The sequence below is a fragment of the Anomalospiza imberbis genome, chromosome 3 (assembly GCF_031753505.1).
Source record: "Anomalospiza imberbis isolate Cuckoo-Finch-1a 21T00152 chromosome 3, ASM3175350v1, whole genome shotgun sequence".
NCBI classification, from domain to species: domain Eukaryota; kingdom Metazoa; phylum Chordata; class Aves; order Passeriformes; family Viduidae; genus Anomalospiza; species Anomalospiza imberbis.
In genome coordinates, this window is record NC_089683.1 from 14583019 (window position 1) to 14610796 (window position 27778).

The following is a 27778-nucleotide window of genomic DNA, read 5'->3' on the forward strand; positions in this document are numbered from 1 at the left end:
ATTTGGATTCTAAACCTAACACACACAGAATAGGATTCAGTTGAACATACAAAATCGTATAGTGCCCCAGGGCATCCTGTCTGGCTTCCAGCTGCCATTCCAGAAGGCACTCCACACATCCTGCAGCACACATACCAGCATCATGCACATTTCTCAGCTACCCTAAGAAGCCTAAGCAGCTGTACTTCTTTTTTTTTAATATGTAACATACCCATTCTCTCCCCTAAACTGGGATAACTTTCATAATATTCTTGGAGCTATTTACATCTTGCTATTAACAGAAGTTTTTATCAACAATATGGAGTTTGTATTTATGATATAAAAACTGCCCCAAAAATGGCAAAGAAACACCTCAACACTGAAATCTGTTCTCCTCTCACACAAGTAATCACACAGTTAATCTTTAGCTATTTGATAAGCAATGGATAACACTGCCACTGAGGAAAGAGTGAATCTTCTTACCGTGGCAAAGACTCCCCTTGTGGATCCATCCCACTAAATATCAATATGCAAGGCAAGCCTTCCAAATCCAAATAGGTCTGTGGCCTCCAATCTACATCCTCAATTTTCTGCCAGATCTATACAAGGTAGAGAAACACTGTTGGACATATCTATATGTTGGACTTATCTATAACTATATAATAGCATATACACACACACACACACACACACACACATATATATATATAAAAATATATATATTTGAGATAGCTCTATATCAAATAGAAAGACAGAAAGACATACTTTATCATCCATTATAATAATCCACTTGTACAGTGGAAGAGAAGCTACACAGCAGAGCCAAATTCAAAACAGATAGCTCTCACAGTTTCTAGAGCATTATAGACAGCAATCTGTCTGCTCTTAGTCTGAGGACATTGGGACAGTATGTTCCAGCCTGAAAACCCTCCCAGCTTCCAAGCTGCATACACAACACTGAGACCAGGGCATATGGCAAATATGACACAATGGAGAGTAAAGCTGAGCAGGAGTTTTGGGGGAGAGAAGAGAATACTGATGGTTCCTGAGGCAGATAATATATGGATGTCTGACTCCAAGGAAGAAAATAAGCTTGAAATGAGACTTTTTCACCTTAGAGGAACAGGAGAAAGTTGGAAGTGTTCAACACACACCACTGCCCCCATTTACAACCCTCTGGACTCTCCCACTCTCCCCTAAAGCTATGGGTTTTCCTGGTAACTTTATGAGAAATCTGACAAGTCTATCATTTGACTGTTCAGCTTAAGGCTATATTGCTTTACTCACCAGTCAGTGCTTTCTGCTGTAAGACTGATCTACAGATAAGGAGTATCTATGGTATGATCAACAGTACAACAACTCGGCCACTCACATCTGTTCATGTTCCCCTCTATACATGTCAGAGAACAAAATCACGATGTGACTCAGAACTAATGCTGATTTTTCAGAGTAAGTGATGCCTAATTAATAGCAGAATGAGATCAGCATTAGGCTCTGAATCTCAAATTTCTTCATCTAACAAGTATTGGATCAAACAGAGTAAACAGTATAACATATATATATATATATATTACAACATTCTAGAATGAAAATACATTTTTGCTTTGGCGATCAGAAGATGGTAATTTTATGAAGAACAAAGGAGGTTTTTTTTTTAAACAGATGACCCATGATTCTGGACTTAAAGGATATAAATAAATCCATGAAACAAAACATTATTCAGAAAGCGTAAAATCCCAAATTGTGAACACCAGGGCACTCTAGGATCCAGAACTACCATCACTGATCAAGCAAATCGGTCTTCCTGTCCCCTGCTGGTGACAGGAATAATTTAACTATCAACTAGTTGCTGTTTAAAATCTTTTTGCACTGTGATGTTTTTGTGAGAAAATTCAGCAAAAATGGAACATTTTCTTTGGCTTTTTAATATATTTCTCATAGTCCCTTTAGATAAAAGCATTTCAACTCTTTCTGAAGGTTGCTACTGGAAATCAAGTGTAAATAGTATTAGTTAATACTTCACTGAGCATTCACCACAGGCAGAACAGGAAAGGTGTCACAGGCAGTATGTGTAAAAGGTAGAAGTCATGCTCCTCATGGAAGTTTTTGTTTTTACTTTAAGACTCCACAGTTCAGCTCATGACTATAACTGTCTCCAGTAAAGTCTCCCCACCTACCCATCTCAGGAAGCTTCCCAGCACATGCCATTCTGTAATTTACCTTTAATTGTTCCACAAAGTGCTTCCCGATTGTGATTCCAGAATTAGGATTTCCCAAGATTATTTCAAAGTTATCTTCAAGGGCGAGTCTTTCCCTTACATTATACAGACGTTCATATGCCACTGCAGCCAGAGGGATACATGGAATTCTCAACACTACCATGAGGCCATGGCCACTGGGACATTGTCTTGAAGAGTTTATTAGATTTTGGGTGATTTCCAGAGTTTCAACTGAGGTGTAATTCTTCATCTGAGAAAGACCACACACTGCCATCATAGCTGCAGAATAGTGTTGGATGAGGACAAAAGTCCTTATCACTGCACTGTGTAATCTGGGGAACCTGGAATAAATTATGAATTAAAAAGTATTAAAGGGTGACGTGAAAAAGCTATTTTTTTACAAAATACAGTAAACTCAGGATGTTCTCCTGTAATGTATCCTTCATATCTATTATACAACAAAATCTCATCAGTTGCAGTTGTACAGTATTTGTAAGGCATCATTTCACAATCAGAACTGATGTCTCTTAATTTCTCTTCATAAAGATTTACTAAGCAAGTAGTCTAGTAAGGTTACATCACTTTAGTTTATCCATACCTTACTGCTGTTACAAAATTTATCACAGAATATTAGCTGAGGCACTCAGTAATAGCATCAATCAAAATTATATTATCTTATCAATAAGTATATTGTACAATAGTATTTTTCATTGTGTGCCATTCTTAAGGGGCAGAGAGAGATTGGGTGTTTCTCTTGTTTTCTTACTGAAGCCTGAACCAACTTACTCTTGTGCTCAAGAGGACTGAATATGGAGGCAGCAACCAATGAGCACTCCAACTTCCCAAAGCCAGCTACACCCTGTCTCAATCCCCAGTTTATGGAAAGGTGATCCATGGATATCCAATAGCTTCCTGTGTTCTGATTTTTACAGAAATGAAACCCAGGTACACAGTAAAAAGAGTGCTTACTTATGGCTTGCTCAGAAAAATGACTATGGCTTGCTCTGAAATTTTTATTTCTGATTTATGTGTACCTACCACAGTGCTATATCTAACTTCTCTTTGTGTTGAAAGGGCAGTGTACTCAAAAGCAAAATCAGCTAGAGTCAGCAAGCGATAATATTGGACAAAAGTAATAACACATTTAAAATTACATGGTGATACAATGTTAGATTATTATAATATAAAGGTAATTACAGGACACAGCAAGAACACACTGTAAATTGGGCTAAGCAGTGTGCATACCCATAGTAAGAGACAGCCTTGACTGATGACACTGCAGGCCCAGTATATACTAAATACATAAGAGAAAATAAGAACAGCTGAAATGCCTTGCATATGTAAATTATGTGTAAGACAGTGAGAAGTAAAATAAATAAATAAATAAAATGGTCTTCTAGCTAATAACTCAAGGCCCTAAAAAGGACTTCCTAAGTTTCCCATATTAAACAAAGGAGGGCCCCATACCTCTTTCCCAAAGCCATGACCATTGCTTCAAAAGAGCTGTCGTACCGAAGCAGTGGAATACTATGTCCAGAGAGGGTGGACTCAATGAATTCTGACAGCCCAAAGTATTTCTTGTTTTCATGGTATAAATCTACACCCTAAAGCAAATGAAGCAATAAAAATATAAGGATAAAGTCTATCAATAATTAATTTGCGAGTGATTAACCATTGGTATCTTGATATACTTACAATCACATTCTCTAATAAACATACATCTACTCAGACATAATAGAACAAGAGAAAGAAACAGAATTAGTTATTTTGAGAGAATGAAAATTTGACCCAATTTTTCCCCATTTCTTTCTCTCTCCCCACATATCCATACACACAGACAAACCAGCTATATGGAATAAACATGCACATATATGAAGAAAATCTATGGATGTTATACATATATTTATGCAGTACATATATTTATGCAGTAATGCACTGGAGACAGAACTGAAAATTATCTCCATTTATGTAGCTCAAAAGGTTTTAGCAGAACTACTAAGGTTTATGGAAGATATAAAAGGAATAATAAAAAAGAAAGCTAGAAAGGATAAGAAAAGAAAAAATGAACTTGCCACAGACTGAACAAGATATCATTCAAACTTCACTCTTGCTTACAAAAATCATGGGGCTTCACTGTTTTATCAAGTACATAAATGGAAAATAATTTATGAAAAGCTCAGAAAAGCACCTCAAAGCATCCATCTTACATTGCTGTATGAAGAAGGCCAGTGGATCTCATTGTAAGGGCTGATATGAGTATGCTGTGTCTGCAGCGCATAGGGGAAGGAAGTCACATGGAGGGTCACAATATTTGGTGCCTCTTTCACCTCCCTGCAGTTCAACAGTCTATCAACAAGTCCTGTTGACAGCTCTGTCTGAGGATAAAGGCTATGCATAGCACTGCAAAAAAAACAAATCCAGAACTCTACAAAGTGATCAGCAAAAGGGAATATTTGTGTTGGTGGAATAGCTTAAACCTGGATGTGAAATTGAAGTTAAAGGAATTTAGGACTCTTCTTTTACCCTGAAATTGTTGCACAGAAGAAAATGCAAATTATTTCACTGCAAGTAAAAATTTCTTTGAGTCTGATAAGCTCTCTAACAAGCAAATTACCAATCCCTTGCAGCTACCAGAATATGAGAGATAAAGTAGGAAAGGAAGCTAATGCAGAAGTTACCAAGAGATACATAGTCCTGTAGTAACTTTGGTCAGATTGTTAGTGCTGCCCTTAACAAAGGATAATTCTAACCTACAAAAATCAAGATAGAAAAGTACAGATGGTAAGTCAGTATGATAGAAAAAGAGAGAAAAAGCAAAGAATATTTTTGCTCTAAGTTTGCCCTAAGTTATTCTTAGAGCAAATCACAGTATCACAGAATACTGAGAGTCAATTCCTCGCTCTGGTGCAAAATTTCTGTCCAAATTCATGCTATTTATTTTTTGGCATTTACCTGACCACGTGTCTTTATTAGATATAAGACAGAGTTAAGCAGCAACATAGGTACTTCCCTGCTACTCAAGGATGTTATATGAATAAATGCCTCAAAGGCTAGGACACCTGTAAAATTCCATGTAAGTTCCTAAGACACAGGAACTGAACAGGAAACCCTCAGGTGCAGCTTCATTAAAGGTCATCATTGTTAACCAGTGTAAAAGACAAGGCCTCACTTCATTCACAAGCAAGATTCCAGTCTTTGGTTTCAGAAACACTACCATGATCCCAAAGTTGGAATATGTTGGTGTTTCTGGAATTCAGAATGTTTTCCAACCTTCCCAAGAGCCTCAGAACCAGACAGCAAAAGCAGCAGGCAGGTTGTTGAGAATCTATGGAAACAGAGCTCTGTAGGGAAGCAATGAGTTACATGAGTGAGCTGATGGGGAACACTGGACAGAAACTTCTCTCTTTCCCTCAGAACTCTACCTGGCATCACTATGAATCCACAGAAGCTTTCAATTCTTACAAGTCAGTGATTTTGGATAGAAAAGAACTGGAAAATTTCCAATCAGTTAAAATATAGGCAGCAGTGTTGGCTCATTAGTTGTCTACTCACTTGGCTGAGGTTTTGCAAATTTTACAGCCTAGAGGACAATAAAAGAGGATGAGGAGCTCTGTATACTTTTATAGGAAACTCTCCCCTGAACAAAGGACAAACAGCCAAATAAACAATAGCTGTGACTGAAAGTAGGTAAGAATGGGGAGCAAAAAAAGCTGAAATGTTCCACTGAGGCATAATATAATAAGCACAGTAAGAATAAATCATGAAGGACCTTAAAATATGTTTATTCAATGCATAGGGAGACAGAGTTAGCAGAAAGATGCAAACAAAGATGAAGGAAGGGATAAATCTGAAAACTAATCTTGAGAGAAAATGCAGGTAATAATTATTTCTCTAAAAACAAGTTACAGTTTTCTTACCTCATTAGATCCCAGTGTGCATGATCATGGATTAGGACAAACAGCGTGTGTGGATTCTGAATAGAGTTTTGTAAAAATATTTTGAATTTAATTTGGGCTTCCGCATCTAGTTTCATAACATACTGTTCCACTCTCTGTTTTGTAAGATGTTCCTTTTCTAATCCAAGTTCTAATAATATACCTAAAAGAACAGAACAAGTATCAGTATTTCTGGATATGAATACATCTAAAAATGTTGTGTAAATCTAAAGTAAAGCTAACTAATGAGCACCTGAATGCCAGAGATGAAACAAAGTCTGTTGATAAGTCACTTCGGAGGGTGGAACACAAATCAAGAAATCAATTTTCTCGAAGGAACCCAAATCAAGATTTTGAGTGCTGGAGTCAGCAATTGAGCAAATATGAGACAGCAATTTCTGAGCCACTGCTAGCTGGAATGGACGAACTTGATGTCGTTCAATCTCATAACCTGGAAAAAGGCAAAATTCTGTTTAGATATATGCCCAAAGTCTAATCTAATGCAAAATGTTAAGAGTCTGGCAAAGAATAACTGATCTACTCTTTAAGGTATTTTGCTTATTTACAGGAGTTCATTTATGAAAATCCATACAGAATATGCAAAGAAATCTTTCTGCATTTGGACTTACTGGTCCTGTAAGTGGAAGACCTGAAAGGGAATTTGAACAATAGCGTTCTGCTACCACAGAAGTACAACTTACAGCTTCAAACACTCTAATTCCCAGTGGAATGAAGCAGAACATCCATCAGTGTAAATCTGAATATTCCAAGACATGAGTTGCTGTTTGCCTCAGGACCTTTGCCTTCTAAGCTCTGCCCTGAGGGATCTAACTGTGCACCCAGAACTTGGTGTACAGTGCCCTACTCTGTTACCTCTTTAGAACATCCTCCTTACTTACTTGTACACACAGCTGTTCCAGCTCCATTCACTGCTGTTGGTTTATTCACTGAAGCAGAAAGTGATGAAGAGATGTGTCCTTGGTTTTCCTGATAAAATTTTTCCAGCAAAAGATCAATGTCACCCTCTGTCAAATGGAAGGGACAGTGGAATAAACATCCATCTTAATAAGAGCTGCATTTCATATTGATTTTGTCTTGTAGATCTTAAAAACTTTATATATATTTGCTAGCTATCCTGCCCTTGGTTTATTGGCTGTTTTATACAGGAACCCTCTTGTTATTTTCTGTTGCATCTCTTTTTACAGAGTATCACTAGTATAATGAAAACCAGACCGGAGAATGGCAAACCATCTCTGCAGATCAGCTAGGACATTTATGGAATGTGGTAGAAAACTAACCTTAAGGCCTTGATGCAAACCAGCATCAACAATGACATGAAACTGGCTTAGCTTATGTTCAGACCATGGATCCATACTGTTCATTAAAAAGGATTACAAAAAAGTTGAAAAAAATCTGATAAACATTTTTAAAACTCTATGATTTTTCAAAAACAGAAAGAAAAATAATTTCTTATACAACCAAAAGAAAAACATGAGTCAATGCTGAAGCAAGCAAGGTGTATTTTATTCAAGTATTGCATATCTTCAAACATACCCATTTCTATAGAGCAGGGGGCCCTACTTACAGATGAAAGCTATGCAGAGAGTATAATATGCCTAACCCAGGCATGAGTATTTTCTCAGCAGTTGATAAGATGTTTGAACATGTCTGCAGTGAGCTCAGAAAGGCAGGGCCTGTCCTGTGAAGTGCAGTCCAATGAATATAGGTGGCAACTATTTTTAGCATGCTCATTTACTTGTTCTGCTCAAACAATAGCAACAGCAGAGAAGTCTATGATTCTTTGTGACTCTATGGTTCTCTGATTTTGAGAACCATACGTTGAAGATACTAAGATAAACAATACATAACTACAAGATGATTTAAGGAAAATGAGATTCCCTTAAGTGACCACTCAAAATACCATAACACATTCAGAAGGGTTCTTGTGATCTATTTATCAACATGATGTGAATGGCAAAGAAGACAGTGACATCCCATTAATCCTGTCAAATATGCTGCATTTGCCCTAGTTGTGAGATATGGTTTAACTTTCCACACAGCTTGATCTATCCCCAGATAATCCTGCCTATTGTAATTTTCAGTACACTCACTTAAAAAATTATCCAGACTCTCTGCAATTTTCCTCTCTGTCCCAGGCATCACAATCAAGTTCAAAGTATGGTAAGTTGAAGGGGCAAAACCCACCTTTCATAAAATAGCTCTGATCTATTCTGTTCTAAATGCTTAGGGCAAAAGAATTTATACATTCATATGCATATGGACATATATAATGCAAGGATGGATTTGCATAGCTAAGAATATGCTCAGCTGTTTGCTGGCCTATTTTTATGAAACCAATGGATTTTAGAAACTGACGCTTTTAAGAGCAATTTCAATTCAACTGTACTTTGACAACTTTGTCCTGCATTTTTCATGTATTTCTAATAGTGTCTTGCTTCTGGTAAGGAAATGAGCTCAGATGTTTTCTCAGACTTAAAAGTTTCAGGGATTTGGAAACATGCCTCTTTGCAATTTGTTAGGTACCTGGGCAGAGTGTGCTAAAGAAGGACCCCAGAGTTTCTACCTTCCCTGTGACCAGCTGATAGTTAACTTCTTTTTGGTAGTCTGAAGGACTGAGCATGCTCTCAGACAGAATTCTTGCCTGATACTTTCCTAAAAGACAAAAAAAAAAAAAAAAAAAAAAAAAAAAAAGAATTTCAAAAACACTTCAAACAAAAGATAAGAATGTTCAAAGTCATAATAAGAATACTCTACAACTAAATGAATATCACACATACAAAAATGGCAGAGATGATTCTTTTATGTCTCCAACATATACATGCACCAGACACATGTAAAATAGATTAATGTTTTACAATTCTTTGTATTTCATTCCCAGCTTGGAAAGTATTTATCGATACAGCATATAAAAAGACCATATAATAATGAAAGGAATTGCCAATTATCTTACAATCACAATGAATCTTTTAATGGCCTTTCAGATAATTTATTTAATCGTGAGCAGGTTGTTAAAGGAATGACATTGAAAGACTATCTTTTAGAAGCTAAGGAAAGGTTCTCTGCAGTAAATTCCAGTTGCACAGAGCAGGAGAGCTTTATGCACTGTGTGTGCTGTAACTATTTCTTGTTTGTAGCCTTGTTGGCTGAGATGTTTTGGTAAGAAAATGGGCAACACAGGCACAAGATGGTTTGCTGGGGAGAGACCCAACTGTGCGGTGTCATCTTGGCTTCATCAAAGCCCATTACTGGTTGGCCAAAGCTCTGCTTTGTGAGGCAACTTACTGGAACTCCAACCAAACCCCTCACAGCAGTGAATTACTCTGGTCTGCAAGGAGATACATCCTTGGGATATTACCTGTTATCACAATGCAGGAGTCAATGGCTCGGTTTCTACTGGCACATATGATCACCACATAGTTGGTCTTCATTAATTTTCCTTCAATGAGTAGCTTAAACATTTCTGAAAGCCCTTCTGCCAGGGAGTAGCTGCACTCAATGATATGGACACTGTCATTACAGGAGCTGGCTGCCAGCCCTGCCAGCCAGGGCAGCTGGGCTGAAGTCACCGGCGTGATCTGGCTGGGCACCTGGGGGAAGGCCTGGGGAACAGCCTGCTGGTACTGACGGATTTCAGACAGGTGGGATTCCCGCCAGGAGCGCATGAATATTTGCTCCAAATCCTCAATCAAAGGGACCTGGTCTGCAGCTTAAAAAAAAGAAGAGGGAAACATTATGAAACAATTAATCAAAACTGTTGAGTTGTAAACTTATTTTTTTTAAAACATGTTTCAGATTTCTGCATGCATGACTCTGCTACCTTTAGTAGATGAAAAGCAAATTTTTCATTTTGAAATGCCTTTGTGATACTCAGATAAAGCTGCCCTAATTTGAACCTGAGTACCAGTAATTAGAAATATTTAAGAGGTTGAGTGCTGCCTGTCTCACCATACTTCTAAGCCACAGATTGTCTGCAAGAACAGTGAATTATGGCTCTTTTCCTTTAATTTTCATTGCTGAGGTCCTAGATGATAGCAGGAAATAAACTTTGCATGTTTATAATTCAATCTGTCTGGCCTTCAAGACATAGTTACTTCACTTTGTTCCATAACCATAAATGAAATAGTTTAATATCACATTATCAAAGACTCAGATTTAGTACTGTCCTGCCCTAATATTCCCCTTCTCAATTGCCTGCATGTAATACATTCAGTGTAGTCTATCTGGATGTAGAACAACCTTACCTAGTTGAACAAGGTAGTAGACAGTCAGTAACAGCTGCATTTCCTCAGAAATAGGCTGTATTGTGGATGCACCGTATTGTTCGTATGCTCTAGATAAAGACTGTGAATTTCTGTAACAGGTGTACAACAAAGGACTCACTATCACATCATTAATGTTCCCACAGAGATATGGGAAGTTTCCATGACCTACAAAATACATACATTTATGTACATACATTAATTTTGTCACTTTTCATATGTGCATTAAAGAATTTTAACAGTCAGCCTCTTAAAATGGATAGTGTTAGAAGTGTTTAGGAGTGGGATATATCTTTACATCTCGTGCAAAAAAAAAAAAAAAAGAGGCCTTGTTGTGGGGTTGGGGGGGTTTACCTTTAAAAATAACTGGTTTTGCTTTACAGATTTTCAGCAAATTGTCAGGAACTGAGACTGGTTCTCCTGAGCCCACCATTGGAGAGGAGGCTGGTCCCACCAAAGCAGAATGTGGTAAAGATGACAGGCTTCCTCCATCTGAGATTTTAGACATATTATTACTGGTGTTAGGTCTGGTAATGATCTCCTCAGAGAGAAGTAAGTTCAGCATCATCTCATAGCCACATTTGCTATCAGTATTAACTACTTTTTGTGGCTCCATCAAACAGCTCATGACCTGTTACTACAACCCACACTATTATTCTAAGTGTCTTGGAGGACTAATTATGTCACTGCAACATTGGACATCACATATGCATGTAAAGATTTTGAAATGTTTATAAATAAACAGTTCCACGTATGAATGCATAAATAGAGAGACTTGTGTGATACTGTGTAGTTGTGATTACATGTGCAGTTATGATTTGTGAGTTCTGTGTGATATATTTAGTTTTACTCATTCTAAACAGGTTTTATTGCTCTAAGAAGAAAGAAAAAAAATAAGATTCAGTGTTTGCTCAGGCATAACTTCTTTATGGTAATTTTAATATAAAAAATAGTACATTAAAAAACATTTTGGGGAAACTGGGTCTATTTCACTGCATGTCACTCTTGTCTGTATCTAGACTATAAAATCCAAGTACCAAGAATATTATGACAAAATAATTGAAACACTGAACGGTACTGCTATTATGGACCTGAGTTATTATACTAATTTTAATATTCTAAAGGTGTTTTGGCATATAAAATGGACCCAGGCATCTGCTGGGATTTGTTAATGACTCGGTGTCTGGAATCTAAGGAGAATTAGGCTCAGAGCCTCAAAAACAAATCAGTGGAAATAAAGCATCTAGGTGAGCACAGAGAAATCTGTCATATGAATCTGCATATGTCTTTAAAACAATGCCCCTTCCCCCCCATTATTTTCTGAATAATGAAACAAAATCATTACTTTGAGTATAGCTTACCATTTTTAATTCTGTTTGAAGCCTGTGGATTGAGCTGCAAGTTCCAAGTTTCAGAGGATGATGGAGATTCTGGTGACCAACCTTTATGACGCTTTTTTGGAGGCCCTGAATTTGTTAACGTGCCTAAAAGTTTCAGAGAAATATTAGAATAAAATGTATACAGGTTTGTGCATGGTAATTCAGTATGTTTTAATAGACTGAATGTATTCAACGAGTATGGTAGTAGAAAAAGTCAAGTCTATGAATACAATTATTTTGTCGTTTATTTTACTTTGTTGTGTCCTGCCTAAATTTCTTGGAAATTTCTGGTGCAGAGAACTCCTAATTATCCAGATTTTCCTTATCTTACACCAATGCTTTCCGTCTAACAAGAAAAATACAGTATAAGTACAGTAAGAGACATACTAAGAATCCTTAAAAATATTAATATTTTGAAGTCAAGACTGTGGGCAATTTGCTCCTTTTATTTCTGAACACATGATACAGTGTTACATGTAATTTATTGAAAAATGATATTCCCAAAGGTTTCAGAGTAATAGTAATAAACATCTGAGTTCTTTTCAACAATTTCCCCATTTACCGTATTTTTGCCACTTCTTGCTGATTCCGTCTTTGGTTTTATGTTATTCCATATTAACTCCTATCAAACTACCTCTACACCATCCTCCTACCAATGTATAGCTTCTTTTTTTTTTCACAAAAACTATTTTCTCACAGTTTCTCTAGGAGATCTTGATGACTACTTTCTTTAATTTTCTTTCATCATTTTCTTGAGTCTCCTTGTGCATTCCTGCAAACTCCTAGAATGATGAGCTTCCACTAATATTTCCAATTATTGCGAGTCAATGGTCCCCCAGGAATTGCTCAGAAACTTGCAGGATTGAGCTATTTCTGTTTCTGGACATGACTACACCGAGGTCATAACACTGCTTTACCCTGCCAAGGCTACATCTCCTGGCAGGATAGTTAGTCCCACATAAAATGCGAGGCAACATAAGAATTTCATATAAAAAGTGTGGGTTGAATTTTGAAAAAATTATTAAAATTAAAGATAAACCCGAGGTCTTCAGGTCCTGAAGAAGATTGTTCTCCTGCAGACCCTCACACACAGATTCCCAGTGACTTTGTCCCTTACACTTTTACCACGCGAGGGCAGCCTTTGGCCATTTGTGCTGCTCATCCTTTCACTTGGTTTCCTGGCACTGCGCTGGGACTAAGTCACAAGACACTTAGAGCAATAAAAGGATTTTTTATTTGATAATGCTGTGCTCTTTCGTGCAGATATGTTGATATGTGAAATAATCCTTCTGAAATGAATTCGCAGTAACAGGATGCTTCATGAAAAAAAGATTAAGAGCCTGAATGGGCAGAGAAGAAGAATTTGTCTGTGATGCCAGCAGTGAAACTTGGGAAGACTTACCCTAAAATAGAGCTACAGTTTGTTTCTTGCCATAGTGAAAACTAATTTTCTTTCTTAAACAAGCCAGTGACACAGTTTGTGACAGAAAACAATTAACAAAAATCATGAAAATAATGCTACAGTGAGAACAGTTTATTGAATTTGGAGCTGGTTGCCAAAGTCTAGCTCTCCACCCCAAGGTGAACTGCAACAGTTCAATAGGAACTGCAATAGGAATCATCCTATGAGTGATTACTTATAAATATTTCTTAATTCCCTTCACAAAATCTGTTGGTGAAATTGATGCAAAGCGACACATTCTTTAAGAACATGGATTCAGAATCTGGTCTATGTCTCTATTAGATTAATGAACTGTAAATATGAGGAAAAAGTCCAGTTAATATTATGAACTGTAACAAAACTGTGGCTGAAAACATATAAAGAATTGTTTTTCCCGGAAATTAATACAGAAAACGGTATTGTGGTCAGAAAGGACTTGGAAGGGAATGGTAATTTCTATTAATTCAGGAAATTACAGTCATGATATAATTTGTTCAATGCTTCTTTTACACACATAGAGTTTAGGTTTATTAAACAACAAATCCATAGAAATACCTAACACTGAAGGTCTTGTCAGAGCAGACAGGTTATTTTTCATCAGCTGTTTTTTAGGTGATTCCTTGCCATTATAAACTGCTGAGCTGAATGAAGCTGTTGAAGGGGTGTGATCTACGGCTGCAGCTGACAAAAAAAAAAAAAAAAAACCAAAATATTCACATTAAACATTTCTAGGTCAAAATCCTCAGTTGATAAAACAAACCAATCATTTCATCATTTACTCTAATAGAGCCATCGGGATCTGCTCCAGAGTGAATACAATGCTGAATGAAACAATCCACTTGTGACCTCCTACTCCCAATTAAATGCCTGGGCAAAATCTGATTCTTCAATTAAATAATTAAATGTGTATGTCAGAAGCTGTAGCTTCTTTGCTGGCTCTTACATAAAGTTTACTCAAGAACCAAGCAAAAGAGAGATGTTTAAAATTTACTAAGCCTCCATCCCAATCTTTCTCTAAGATTTTTTGTACTATGCTGCATTGAAAAAAAAAAAAAAAAGGAGGTGCTCTCAAGTCTTATATTTTTGTAATTAATGCAGCATTTTTGTAACATCTGAGAAAAAAAAAGGCAATCTGTTATCATAAAGAGATTGATGATTTGTTCTGGAAGGGCACCAGTATTCCAGACCACGACTATTTAACAGGCTTCTTCTATCTCACACAGAGAATATATAGAATATAACCACCACAGATGTGCTTCAGCTCCCCTGTGTAAAAACCCAGGAAAAACCTGTAATAATCACAAGACACTGAAGAGCTGTTTTCATCATGAAGAAGCTCAGAGAGATCACTCTTGCCTCTGTCATCTATCACCTTTCATTTATGTCTAGTTAATGGAAAAGCAAAGGTCGCAAAAAGAATTTTTAATACAAAGAAAGCTACAGATACTGATCATTAGTTTGTTTTTTAATATTAAAGTCACTTTTCTCAGCAGAAGAAAAAATTCACAAGCTTTTAAGCTGATGCCCATATAATGTCTGTTTTGAAAAGGATTCTGATCATAGCAAAAAATAGACTGGATCAGACAAAAAAAGCTAAAATTACACTGGATCCTGTAACAGTTGTCATCTGTGTCCAAACAAGTGACAACTGGAAAAGCACGTCAGAAATAAGGGCTTTTTAAAACATTTTGATTTGGTTCAACTGTGAGCAAGCTGCAGAACACTATTTACTATTTGCTAACCTTTTATACATAAACCTGATGTAAGAAAATAGACAGCAAGAAGCCTTCAAAGTAAAATTGCTTTCTTTCTTTGTAATATATCTCTAATTCTATTAAACTTGTTTTATTAGGCAATGTGCTTACTTGTTTGTCTTTGCTTTCACACAAGTACACCCAAATACACAAGCACAGACAAGTTAAGTGGAAGTGGAACCCCAGCATATTTTCCTTCCAAGAGGTACCTGTTTGCTGAGTCCCAGCTGGAGCACTGGGATTTGCAGGTGGGAGAGGCTCACTGGAGGTGCTTCCTGAGAGGCCTGAGCTTTCTGGCAATTGGAACAAGGTGCTTGAGCAGGTACTGGTTGAGGACTGCCGGCCTCTGAACTCTTAACAAAAAAAAAAAAAAAAAAAGAACTTTATCTTTCTGATAATTTCACACATGAATTGCTTAGAGGCTACAGCACCTGGAATGAAGGAACCGATGTCTTCAGCCATGCCAGGCTCATATTAGGTCAGACAATGGCTTTTACAGCTGCTCTAGCAGTCACCTGGCTTTAGAGAGTCTTTCAAATGATCTCTCTTTGGCTTTACACAGACGCCAGACCCCGTGATAGCTAAGCTTGGATGATGAGAACCAGAGCTCGAGGAAGACAGCTTCATTATCTTACCTGCCCCTTTCCAGCAGATTACAGATCCTTTGGTCAGAGCTCCCTGTGCATTCCTGACCAGATAATACTTTAAGTGTTTCTGTTTCTTGGGCTGAGTGGTCAGTTTAAGATTAATGTGATTTGAGAATTCTGTAAAGTAGCAGAAACCCTTCTTGCCACAGCCAACACAATTGCCAGAGAAGCCTGATAAAATAAACAATACACATAAACCAATGAGTTTGGTGGGTCACTATTAATAACATCACAACATGACTCTTTCCAGAGGAAAGGCTGTATTTAGGTTTGGGGTTTTTGGTTGGTTTTTTTCACAGAGTGAATTTTTTATTATCGTTTTCATCAAAAAAAATATTTGCACTTTGTACAGAAAGTATATTGCACTTCAGATAACAGACTGCAAAAACACAGCCCCACGTTTAAAAAACAAATAAAATGGACCATATTTTTCATTTTGTCCCATAGAAAAATATCACAATACCTATTTATTACCTACATGTGAAAAGTTTCTGACTGAAGAGCACTGAGTCAATTGCTTAACCCTAGCCCAATCCAGCACTACAGCACGTACATGCTTCACTTCTCTTTCGGTTTTCATTGACATATCATTCAATTTCACTGAATTTCATTTCACTGAATTCAGTGAAACATGCAATTAAGTCTCAAGAAATTAAGTATATTTAACCTACTATATTTAGATAGATTTAAGCATATTTAAGTACCAAGTTCTTACTACAGATGCTATTTTAGAGAGGAGAAAATACTAAAGCATTCCTGGGCTATTAATTTAAAATAGCTTTGTCAAATTATGGCTGGACTGTGTCAGCACTTCACAGCAGTTGAAACTATTTATGATTACAGGAACAAAGTGTCTGCAACTTTATAGACACAACAGAGACACAGTTCTTCCCCATAAAGCTTTTTGTACTCAGGCTTGATGGGGCATTTCCAGGGATATTGCCATTTCCTCTCCTTCTGAGATCCACAGCTTGAGCCTCAACAAGGGGCTCGTGGTGCTGATGTCATTAGCATCGTAAATAAAGGGCACTGCTCACACAGCTGCCTTAAGAGTCTTCTTTCTTTTGTCCATTTTACAAAGTATTTCCTAAGACATTTTCATCTTCATCAGACTAATGCAACTATCTGAAAATAATAACAATAACAATACCTATTATTATTATTATTATTATTATTATTATTATTACTATTACTATTATTATTATTATCCTAATTAAAATATAATCTTCCCCAAGGAAATTTTCTCTCTGTTCCCTACACATGACCTGAAGTATGACCTTTTCTTTTATTTTAATCATATGTAATGTGCATTTTTATGTGTAGTAACAGGAATTTCAATGGAAAGGGTCTATTCAGTGAATTGAAACATGGTAAAAATAAAGGAAATGCATTACACATATGGTGGACAATACCACTGAGAAGAAAAAACTGGAATAAAGAATCAATAATATGCTAAATTAAATGAAGATATATTTATGAAATTATTTCAATCACATATCTCAAACAAATTAAGTCAATACTTTTTTCCTTCTGTAAAGTACAAGCACTGAAACATAATTTTCCATGAGCACCTGTTTCTTGGTTTTCAACCTGAGCACTTTCATTAGTTTTCAAAAGGTTCAGAAGAATTTATTAAAAACTAAAGTTGATGTGGAGATTGGTCTGGTATCCATGGGAACAAGTGGCTAACAACCATTGAAAGCTGCCTATTATCTCTCTGATCCTAGTCAGTAGGATGATAAAAGTCATTGTGACTCATAAAATCACAATGCAGTTATGACTCTGCAGAATCCTCTGTGTTATATCAGTCAGCACAAAAGCATCTGTCTAACATCACAGAGCTTTGAGTAGCTGCAATAAAAGCAACAAAAGGAAACAAAATCAGAACGGATGTGGCAAAAGCTGTAGAGTTTGCATGCATTTTATGCCAATTGAGAAACCATCAAAAATGATTTTGCTAGTAAATAAAAAACTTCCCATCTATTTGGCAGCACACAGAGCATCACAGCAGCAGCACTGTAATTTTGCCTAGCTGCCACTTACAAAACCATGTGCATATGTTTCCAAATTTCCTCTTTTTTTTTCCAGAAGTACGCTTTTTAGGTTTTATCATTTTGCTAGGAGTGTCATGACAAAGCAACTTGACAAAGCCGTATGTTGAAGTATTTGTTCCATCCAAGTTGAACAGCAGACACAAAATCTTGTCATTTGGACTTCATATTTTCAGATCACTTCTGTAAATTACATCTGCCCAAACCAGATTTAGCAATAACTTTTACCTGAAAAAAAACTTTTTCTCTTAATCAACTATTCTTAACTCTGTGGCATCTACTGGAAAATTAGTTTACACTCTATATAGCATAATGTGAGCCCTAGTAAGGATTCAACAGATCTAAATTGCCCACTTGTTTTGAAAAGCCCTTGGAGGACATTTTATAAGTTTATCTTTTAATTTTCCCTTAACTTAAATTATCATCTTTCACATCAAGTTTCTCCAGCCCCTCTGAGTGAGACTCAATTCTTTCTTGCAAGCTCCTGCCAACACCCTTCTCATCCATTCCCTCTGACTGACACTCTCTGGTGACAGCCATTGCTTCATTAACACAGCTCAGCCCTGAAACCACAGCTAGATCACAGCATGCTCTTATAGTTCCAGTGCAATAAAATGCTGTTCAGTCATTTCTCATTGCAGGGCTCTGCCACCCCTGCTCAGAGCATTTTATGTGGCAGATTGAGTAACACTGAGAACCCAAACATTTCATCATCCTCCTCTGAATGTCCTGTTAATGCCATGGCCCAAGGCAGCAGCTGACAGAGGGGACAGCTTGTTTCATAAACAAGCTGCATTAAATATTCTTCCATACATTATAGAGAGGACAAAGGTCAGGGGAGTTGGGTCAGCCATAAGGTGACTCAATATATCTATGTCATGGGATTGATTTCACAAGAGAATTAGAAATCAATGCCTGGAGTTTAGGGGCTAAAAGCCTTTCACCTTTCGGTCATTGGTTCATACCGAGCTCAGCTCAGTTGTGACTAAAGGCTGTTTCCCTCTGAAGTTTGTTTAATCAGAAGGTGTTTGATTGTATCTGTGATTTGTCATATGCATTTGCTTGAATTTGCTCACATCACAATGATCAATTATCCATAATTTAAAAAGCACTTCCGCAGCAGGGACCTTGCGCTCTGAAGAAGGACCTTGGATCAAAAGGCTATGAAACCTGACCTACCTTCTCACTGACAAAATGGTTCCTTTGGATCAACAGTGAGCTTGTGGTAGGGATAAAGAGAGGAATTCAGAATGGAAGGACATCCACTTGATATTTCATAGTCAAATCTTTCATAAAGTGGCAGAAAATTTTCTTCTTGTCTCTCTTTTAAATGAGTAACAGGCTTTTAATTAACATTAACATTTTGGTGGAAAGTTTGTAGCTTGCTTAAACAAAGAATGATTTTATTTTCAACTTTTCACCACAAGTATTCTTTTCAGTTCTACTCACAGAAAAAGGCACTCAAACACTGACAGTGCTCCATGGTTTTCCCACCTACTCAGTATCACTCCATTTGAAGACTGAAGTCTTAAGTTTGAAAAACGAATAAAATCAATATGGTCAAGCCAGAGAGCTCCATTGTTAAGGAAACTCAGTACTGTTACAAAAGTCTAACAGATCACTGCATATTTATAAGAAGCAGTCACAGTATTTTATACTACAATGTTTTCATCTTACATAGAGCTTACAATGCACGCAAACTAATCTTTTCCTCTGTCATTCTGACCTCAGGGACCCAAAGGGAAAAAAAAAAAAGGATTTCTTGTTCCCTGATAGGAAAGTAGGCAGCCGCTTGGTCTTTTGGAAAATGATGGGTGAGTAGCTGTTTTGTTTATCATGAGAGACACCCCTGAAGATGGAGAACTAGGCAAAACAAAAACAAAAACAAGAAAAAAACCACCTTTGGGAGTGATACATGTTTGCTGCTTCAGTTAGGAAACAATAAATATTGCACTATCACAGATCACTTCCTCCATCTAGGCATTCCTTTAGACTGCATAACACCCAAGAAACAGCTTCCTAAAGGCAAAAACCTGCATCTGTTTTGCAAAGCAGTTAAAACTGTGATCTAACATGATTAACAGAATCAGAAGAGGAACAAGCCTAGATACAGAAGACATTTTCCTTGTCAAAAATATAGTCTTTTCCAGAAACTGTTGAGGTTTTCTTCCTGTGGAATAATACATCAATTGTAAAAACTAAAAAACAAAACAACTTCCAACAGAAATGACTTTCAAATCACAAGCACATCTGCCTGGATGGTGGGACAACTTGGAAGGATCATCAATAAAATGGCACATGCCTCAGAGGAGTATCAACAGCCCCAAATGAGAACAAGATCTAAAGTCAAAATCTGGCCCTGAAACTACTGAGACATTTCCTGCTTTCTTCTGGTGTTTTTGTACAGTCCACTGGCTTCACAAACACATTCAGCAGACCAAAAGAAACTACTGGGTGACTCATTGGTGTCTTCTCTCTTTAAATAAACTCTTTTGAAAAAAGTCGACAGTACTGAGGAACAGCTGCCTTACTAAAGTACAGTATATTAAGAGGAAAAAGCATGAAATTAGGCAAAAAAAACCCCAGTGAGGCTGAAGGGTTACAAATCCTGTGCCTCTATCACCATGAAGCCTTACTAAAAGTGTGGGATATAGACTCTGACTCATGACAGCTAATTTCAATTCAAAATGAATCCAATTCAATTTCCCTCTAAACTTACAAAGGCTTGAAGGGACCACTTTACATGCTGTTTCAAAAGGCAAACATGTTTGATAGAATACTGCCTAAACTCAGAATACCAAAAATAAGGCTTCTATTCTGTCTTGAAAAGCAAGACACTAAATCGTTTCCCTTCTTCATATGTCGTGTTTTCAATGTAAATCTACTGCCAGACAGAGATCACTGTGATACATTAAAAGATTATTTAGAGCAATTATGGCTCTGGTTTTTATCCCACTATGTGTCCAAAACCATGAGACTACTCATGCCTACTTCTAATTTTACTTCCTCTGATTTGACTTGCACTGGGATATGAAAATCTGAATCAAACAATCATTTCTATCCACAGTATGATCTATTGTACAAATGGTATACTATCCTCATGTTAGTATGATATTATTTTTTATTCAATTATGTATTATGATATGTATTTTTTTTTCTTTCGATTTGGGACCAGGAACATTATTTTATCTCCACCTTCCAGATAAAGACTTCATTTCTTAAAGTATGTAAGCTCTTTTGTATTTGAGCTTGTTGTAGAACACATTAAAGTCATACCACAGAGTTACTAGAATTCTCTGCAAAAGAATGTGGTTCACTGGGGTTATAACAACAGTCAAAAATAAGCATTTAAATGGTTTCAGGAAACTAAAATGTATTAAATAAGCAAACTGAGGATGCAAGTAGCATAAAACCCTCCCAATTATGTTCCTGTTGCTTTTTTCTGTTCTTGTTTAGCACGCAATTAACAAATGCACTACTTCCTCTCTGCTAACAGCCTAAGGAGCTTAAGCTGTTAATAGTGCTAGCACTGAATGACTTGAGTGGTACAACATTCCTGTCTTTATCTTTAAAATGACAACACGTGGGTGATTTACAACCCTCCTAATTCTTTTACAATCACTGGTCAAATGCACTGTGACCAATCCAACTCTACAAGATCACATAGGAAAAGAAATTACTGTACATAGGATCACATTATGCACCTTCACACTCCACTGTCAACCCAAATGCCTTGAAGAGCTGCTCAAACTGAGATAACAGTTGAGTTCATGTCATATCCCTCAGTGTTTGTTAAAGAAACCTCTTACAATTCTTGGGAAATGTTTCCCTTTTGCTATTCAAAGGTCAGACTGGTGCACAAATATATGATGCATCATTTTTTTAGTGAACTCTGAAAACAATATACACGTACCTGAGAGTGTCTGATTGCAAAATGAGTTCCCTCTCCAATTATGCACACCTTTCCCAATATAAAAAATATTCCATTTTAATAACATTAATATTCATTTAAGTATTTCACATGATTGCAGATTTTCCCTATTTGGCTTGATTTGGATGAAGTTAATGGCAATCAGGAAGACTATAATAGACAGAAGGATTTATTTTTATGTCAGAAGGTAAACTTTTAAATAGATTAAACACAATAAATTGAAGCATCCTCGTAAGAGTATTTTTCAAACACATAGTGTTAACTGATTGCACATATAGGAAACATTTCAACTTATAATCACTCATATTTATTTATATTATGATGATAGCAAGAAGTCATAGGTTAGGATACAGAACCCAGGCTTTTGTTCATAAAGTGGAGAATACTATCCCTATCTCAAAGAGGTAAATTGAAATGGTCATTATTTTTTGTGGTATAAACTATCATTAAACTGTTTATATGTATATAAGAGCCTGAAATTTCCACTTGACAGGCCTACAGTCTGTACACACCCATATCTGGAAATCTACAGTAGACACAGGCAGCAGTTCAACCAGTCCAGTTATCAGATGTGCAGTTCCAGCAACTACGACATGCACCAGTCAAATAATAACTTTAGCCTTGGACTGAGAGACAGAAGGTGATGAAGCATCTCTAATGAAGTGGCTCAATCTGTATCTTTCCAAAGCAAACACAGCCAGCTCTGACTTGTTATCTTCTTGTGCATGACCTGTGAGCATTACTGTAGATGTGGAACAGAAATAAGATCTGCTGAACTCAAAAAAAACCCAGAAAACTAGCTATTAATTGAAGCCACAGAAGAATCCAGTTACTGCAGTCAGACACTTACCCAACAGGGCATTGCGCCCGTTGTCATCTGGCAGGAATCTTTTATCCACAGCACACACTAACAAGTGATCAGGTAAATTTGGTGACTTTGCACCAACAAGTAAAAATCCGGATGGCACCTCAATATGTTCATTAGAAATTGAAACCAGCCTCAAATCTTTACCAGCCTGGCAGAAACCTAGAAAAAATCAATTCAACTTATTTTAAGTTGACAAGATGTTTTTGTTTCCTGCTCACAGTTGTCTTTGTTAAAGGACTTCCTATATTTTTAATGAAAACCAAATCTTACCCTCTAAGATCAAGGGCGTACTAAAAGATAATTTTCTTCCCTCATTTTGGTCAGCTATAAACAAACACAAATTTGAAAATGCACAATAAAGTTTCTCTTGGTAGTAGTTTGTAACCTACATATTTACAGGACTCATCACTATCATCATAACTTAGGCCAGATATTCAAAAAGGGAGAAAAAATTCTCAAAATCTGGTGAATTTCACCAGCTTTTCCTGGGTTTTCAAATATTTTTTACAGCTTCATAGAATAAGATACACTTTAAACTTTAAACACCACTTTTAAACAGGAAAGAGTGGTGATAAAGTAATTAGTATTATCACACTTCTTTTAGCAAATGCCATGCCTGCAAACTTAACAATTTAAAGGCTATGTTGCCTAAGAGTACAGAAGTTCTGTCCTTGAGCCAGGCATTCCAACAAAATGCTTATCTGACACTGAACAAAGACCCTGTCAAATAGAAGAGCATCCAGATTTATCTGGCAGGTAATGAACACTGACATTTTTAAGATTTTTATATCATATAGATTATCTCATTCTGACAAATTATAGGGGAAATAGCCCAAATTCTACCCTTTTCAGAAGGGCAAATGCTTCTGACAGCACAGTTTGTAGTCTTACCATCAGTAGTGCAACATCCTTCTGGGGGAGGCTTCACCTGGTAAGAAACAGGAGGACTACTTGATTCTGAGCCTTCTTCCTCCTCCTCTTCTTCTTCTTCTTCCTCATTATCTGCTCTGCTGCCTGCTGCAAATTATCATAGCATAAATGACCTGGACAACAGAAAATGCTGGCAACAAACCACTGTGTGAACAGGGTGACCCAGTTACAGAAAGTGTTACAGCAAACTGGATTCTCTTCTCTTGACAATGACTTTACTGCTGCCAACTCCTGATAGTTGTTGTTCCTTAAAGCTCCAACTTCTGGACATGCTTATGATAGAATGTCTTTCACCAAGAAAATAAAGATGTTAGTTCCTGTGCAAAAGAAGTTCAAAAGCATGACTCAACTGCACCTGAGAAATTAAAACACTCTAAAGGACAAATAAAAATAAGCCTCAAGTTATTAATTTTAAAAATCACATTATTTTAAGATAAGTGCACAATTTTTAGGGAACTAGCTTCTAATGTTTGAACTCTTGCTTATCAAAAAAGTGTAACTGTATGCTTTGTTTATAATATTAACGGCCAAAAAACCCCAAAGTCATTACTTCTTGGCACTTTAGAATGTCCTGGCTACAGTCCAAGTACAGAATTTATTAATTAGGTATTGACCATGTCCTTGGTTTTTTACAGGACAGTGAGAAAACAGTTCCTGCTTGAAACTAGTTTCACCACAGATGATGCCCCGACAAGAACACCTAATTCTCAGCCTGTCTTCTACCAGAATCCAGAGCTTCAAGTGATGCACCAACACTCCCTGTACAGTGTCAAGGAAAGGCAGATGTTCAGGAAGATGATTCACACCAGCCTGTGCTTGGACTGTGCTAGTCCAGGAGGCACTATGGAGGCAGTACTGAATGCTGGAGAGGAATACATGATATAAGCTCCAATTTTTAGAATGTGTTAGGTGTTTTTAGAGGGCTTTATTGCTGTGTGTTTCACCTCTTCAACTAGACACTGCCTCTTTCCTTCTCTCCACCCAAAGGACAAAGGTTTTTTCATGCATGATTCAACAGCTTCATCAAAACTGACCATACTGACCAATGGCTCCATCCCCTCTTATGGCTCAGATAGGTTCGTGGCAAATGGGACAAAAGTGGCAAGCAGAGGAGAGCAATTAATTGGAGAATGGGGAAAACACTTCCACAGACAGGACTGAGGAACATTTTACATACAAGAGAGACAGTGCACAAGTACTAAATGAACCCAGTGGGGTTTGTGTCTTAGGCTTGTAGGCTTCTAGGGGTCTGTAGGGACATGCCTGCAGCAAACACAAGAGCTTCCACTGGCAAAACTGGGTGGTGAAGGACTGCAGGTACTTGAGGACCAGCAGGAAGTTGAATAGCTGCTTGTACTTGGACAAGTATTTTAGTCTTGAAACAAAAACAGTGAAGCAGTGCAGTCATCCTCCAAAGCCCAGTGTCAACTGGACACACTCTCTTTGCTTCAGCTATGGATCATGTACTCAGAATCCCACAGGATATCATCAAGTATTTATCTTTTCTTTCTATGACCCTCCTCAGAATATCCTTTTATTTTACTGACAAATTATTGTACAATCATCTAGACAACTACTATAGGATAAATGAGAAGGGAAAGTAAATCTGGAGTCTGAAGATTTATCTGTTAAGGTCATTAAGATTTACAGTCCAATCTAGAAGAGTATGTTTACTTTTGAACTCTGAACATTAAGCTCCAGTCCTGGTGCACACAACTAAGAACAGAACTATACACAACTATTTTAAGGGCATGGTCTAAAGACAAAAATGCTGCAACTGAGTGAAGGGAGAAGCAAAACTCTTCATCTGTGCTATTTAAGTAAAGGGCAAGTTATATGTTATGACATAACCCTGACTAATATCCAAATGCAATGCAAAAGGGCTGAATCTGTCTCTTCACTCCTTCCCCTTGCTCCTAGACAAGAAATTCCTTCCTTCTTTCCTCTTTGTGACAGCTCTGACACTTAATAGAGCCTTTGCTGAGCCATCCCAGCTTGCCAACCAGCAAAAAATCCAACTAAGGAAAAAAAGGTGACCAATTTCCTCTTTTCTTTTTGCTGGGTTTATGTATTAAATTAGCACAATGGAATATCCAAAAGATGGCAAAATTCATGAAAAGGGAGAAAATGGGAATGTATGGATAGACGAAGAAAAGAGAACAGGGTATGTTTCATTTCCTTTTTGGACAGAGGTAAACTGTGAGGTTTGTTCAACCATAATAGGTGATTTAAGAAAGAAATGGAAAATGGAAGTCGAGACTAAGAAACAAGAAAGCTACAGCATTTTCAGCTCAAAAGTGGAAGAGTAAAAGAGAAAGCACTCAAGCATGAGCTGCTGCCACCTGTAAAGGGTTTCATTAGCATTGCACAAGCCCCCAAGGATGTCTCTCGGATTCAGGTGCCTCCTGGCCCTCAGAGCATAGGGATTCATGTAGCTAGAAGTGGAAGATTCAATTTCTGACAAGGCTGCAGTACGAAAGAGCAGCTTGAAGACCTCTTCCACCTGAGGAACAACCTAAGAGGCACTCTATTATAAGTCACTTCAGAGTTCCCCTTGTCTGAAACTTTCATGAAAGGAATGCTCTCTGCCAGGTCGTTATGAGACTTTTAATTACACTTCAATTCTGTTTCCATTAACTACAACGAACACAGAATCAGCCCCTCAAGGTTTGCAAAGTTCTTTGAAAGTCTTGAAAGAAAGAAAGAAACTACAGAAGTGTGAAATTGCACTTTTGTTCCTGAACAGTGCATCTGCTCCTGTAGTATCTTTCCCAACTGATGTCATAATCAATTTTGTGACATCACAGCTACCATGGAAGTTTATTAAATCCTTATGGAAGGGTTTGATAGAAGGATCACTTTGTCCAGGGAATAAGCAGCATATCTATTTAAACAACTGATGTATATTCATTATTTTGTCCTATGTTGCAAAAAAAAAGAAAAAGAAAAAAAGAGGAAACTACTAATGATGTGTGAGCAGAATTTTTTTTTTCAAGAAATATTCACAGCTGTCACTGTGAGGCAATAGCAAATACTTTATTTTGTGCAAAATACTTTTATCTGTTACTACGCATTGGCCTGATTTTGTGTGTGTGTGTTACTGTGGACCGTTATGCATTTCTCACTGTAACAGCAGCAAAGTATGACAGGGAAAGTAGATGTGAAACTCCACTCTCTTGACAGACATAACTAAATAATCAAATTATTAAACATAACTTTACACCACCATGCCAGTGTTATGCACACACCAGTAAACTCACTGGAAAACATGAGATCACTACAAATAACAGACACCAAACACCAAACTGCATCACGAGTTTATCAGATCCATACAGTTCATCTAAACTACATTACTGAGAAAGCAGGCTTCTGTAAACACACACACAAATTCAGTGAGAAATCCTATGTGTTAAATACCAACGTGTGCAGGGTTTGTGACAGCACACATCCTAAATTTTACCTTTCAACCAAAGAATAACTACAAATAATATGCCTGAAGTAATTACAAACCATCTCAAAAGCTAAAAAATATTTCTGCTGTATTTATGCACATTGAAAATCAGTCTTAACATACATGTTTTCTAAATCTATTATGGGTTTTCTACCATTTACTGTGTGACTTTGAGCAGTATATAATAAATCATGGGGTAACAGATTTATGTTCCAAATCTCCAAAGACTTCTCCACAAATGTATTGGAACAATTCCTATAACTTCAATCTATGTGTATAGATGAATCTGAGCAAGTGGCTTAATTTTGTCAAAATAAAAGACAGTGTATTTTGTATTTTAACTCCAATTCTAACACATATATATTTTCAGATCATAAAAAAATCCAAATAAAACCTTATATTTACCCATATTATGATTAAAAATGTGTATGCTGAGCCGTGACTGAGCAAATAGCAGAACTGCCTTTAACAGAAATAAAAATTCAATTTTCTCCTACCTTCCAGTGATGATAGTTGCTGTTCAGCTTCCAAATACAACTGAGAAAAGATTGGTCTGGGAACTAAGGTGTTTGAGCGGAGAGAGGCCTCGATAGAATTATGCAACACTTCTTCAAACCGTGTTGTCTTGAGCTGACCAGCGTAAGAATTTCCCATCTTCTCAAAAAAAAAAAAAGGCAAAAGAGACGAGAAAAAAAAAATTAGATATTACAATTTAAGCACTCAGAACTCAATCACTGCATGCTGATGCCAGGCTTAACATTTCTCATGAAAGAGAAATGTTTCATCGTCGACAAAGAAAGGCAAAGAACATTGACTGCAGCAGTCACTGAGCAGATCCTGCTGGTAAATTACAGGAAGCTATCTAAAAGTAACAGCTTTCTCTAATTCAGCAGAAAGACAGCAAGCTTTGGCA

General features: G+C 37.0%; 1 protein-coding gene across 6 annotated transcripts in view; it reads right to left on the bottom strand.

The window, feature by feature from the left end:
- The window catches only part of GREB1 (growth regulating estrogen receptor binding 1), an 86726-nt gene that overhangs the window by 27295 nt on the left and 31653 nt on the right, over positions 1-27778 (bottom strand). For all 6 annotated transcript variants that reach the window (XM_068183450.1, XM_068183445.1, XM_068183447.1 and 3 more), the window contains exons 2-19: positions 27363-27519; positions 23376-23501; positions 22467-22643; positions 15623-15805; positions 15197-15340; positions 13789-13914; positions 11775-11897; positions 10768-10905; positions 10396-10581; positions 9510-9860; positions 8678-8806; positions 7033-7158; positions 6387-6584; positions 6116-6296; positions 4406-4598; positions 3666-3802; positions 2200-2539; positions 463-578 (exon numbers count right to left, since the gene is read on the bottom strand). In XM_068183450.1, coding sequence (XP_068039551.1) covers positions 463-578; positions 2200-2539; positions 3666-3802; positions 4406-4598; positions 6116-6296; positions 6387-6584; positions 7033-7158; positions 8678-8806; positions 9510-9860; positions 10396-10581; positions 10768-10905; positions 11775-11897; positions 13789-13914; positions 15197-15340; positions 15623-15805; positions 22467-22643; positions 23376-23501; positions 27363-27519 — 3131 coding nt within the window. The remainder of the gene's footprint in view (positions 1-462; positions 579-2199; positions 2540-3665; positions 3803-4405; positions 4599-6115; positions 6297-6386; positions 6585-7032; positions 7159-8677; positions 8807-9509; positions 9861-10395; positions 10582-10767; positions 10906-11774; positions 11898-13788; positions 13915-15196; positions 15341-15622; positions 15806-22466; positions 22644-23375; positions 23502-27362; positions 27520-27778) is intronic.